The following is a 766-nucleotide window of genomic DNA, read 5'->3' as shown; positions in this document are numbered from 1 at the left end:
ATATCAAACTTTATGTGTTATGTATGTAAATACATAAATAATCCATGGCATGTATGTAAATATCCCATAAATAAAATATTCATTTTATCACAATATAATTAAATAAAAAACATTAAATCTCAACCGTGTGGCCCTATGTATATATATTTCCCTTCCACGACTCTAAATTATGGTTTTATGATCTCTCTCGCTCTCTCTATCTTTCTCACGTACGAATTCTCCGTCCACAACAAGCCAAACAAGCCATGGCACCAAAGCTCTTCAAATCCTTCTCCGGCTGCTGGTGTGGAGCCCACATCGCCGAAGATTCTAAGAAGAAGAGACTGCCGGTGCGGCGCATCGCCGCCGTCGAAAACTCGCCGCAGCGAATCAGTTTCAGCAACTCAACGAATACTTTATCACCAGAGGATCTCTCTCTCTCATTAGCGGGCTCCGATCTCCATATCTTCACCATGGAAGAGCTGAAGAGGATAACGAGAGGGTTCTCTACAAGCAACTTTATTGGGAGCGGTGGGTTCGGTCCGGTTTACAAAGGTTCGGTCGACGACAAGCTGCGGCCCGGGTTGCGGCCGCAGATGGTGGCTGTTAAGCTGCTTGATCTGGAAGGTTCGCAAGGGCATCAAGAATGGCTGGTGAGGATTATATGATATAATTTCATCACTAAATCATTTTCATAATTTTATAAATACAACTATAATTTGGATGAAAATTTTAATAAATCTAAAAGCTTTGATATTTCGTGTTGATTATAATATATATATATATA

The 766-nt window shown here is 40.3% G+C and overlaps 1 protein-coding gene across 1 annotated transcript in view; it reads left to right on the top strand.

The window, feature by feature from the left end:
* The first annotated feature begins 202 nt into the window (after positions 1-202).
* LOC110018387 (serine/threonine-protein kinase RIPK-like) overlaps positions 203-766 on the top strand; it is a 3,995-nt gene continuing 3,431 nt past the window's right edge. The window contains exon 1 of the mRNA XM_020715687.1: positions 203-632. Coding sequence (XP_020571346.1) covers positions 246-632 — 387 coding nt within the window. The 5' untranslated portion in view covers positions 203-245. The remainder of the gene's footprint in view (positions 633-766) is intronic.

This window comes from Phalaenopsis equestris, unplaced genomic scaffold (genome assembly GCF_001263595.1).
Source record: "Phalaenopsis equestris unplaced genomic scaffold, ASM126359v1 Scaffold000021, whole genome shotgun sequence".
Classification (NCBI taxonomy): Eukaryota; Viridiplantae; Streptophyta; class Magnoliopsida; order Asparagales; family Orchidaceae; genus Phalaenopsis; species Phalaenopsis equestris.
This window is presented reverse-complemented; position numbering and strand designations above follow the sequence as displayed.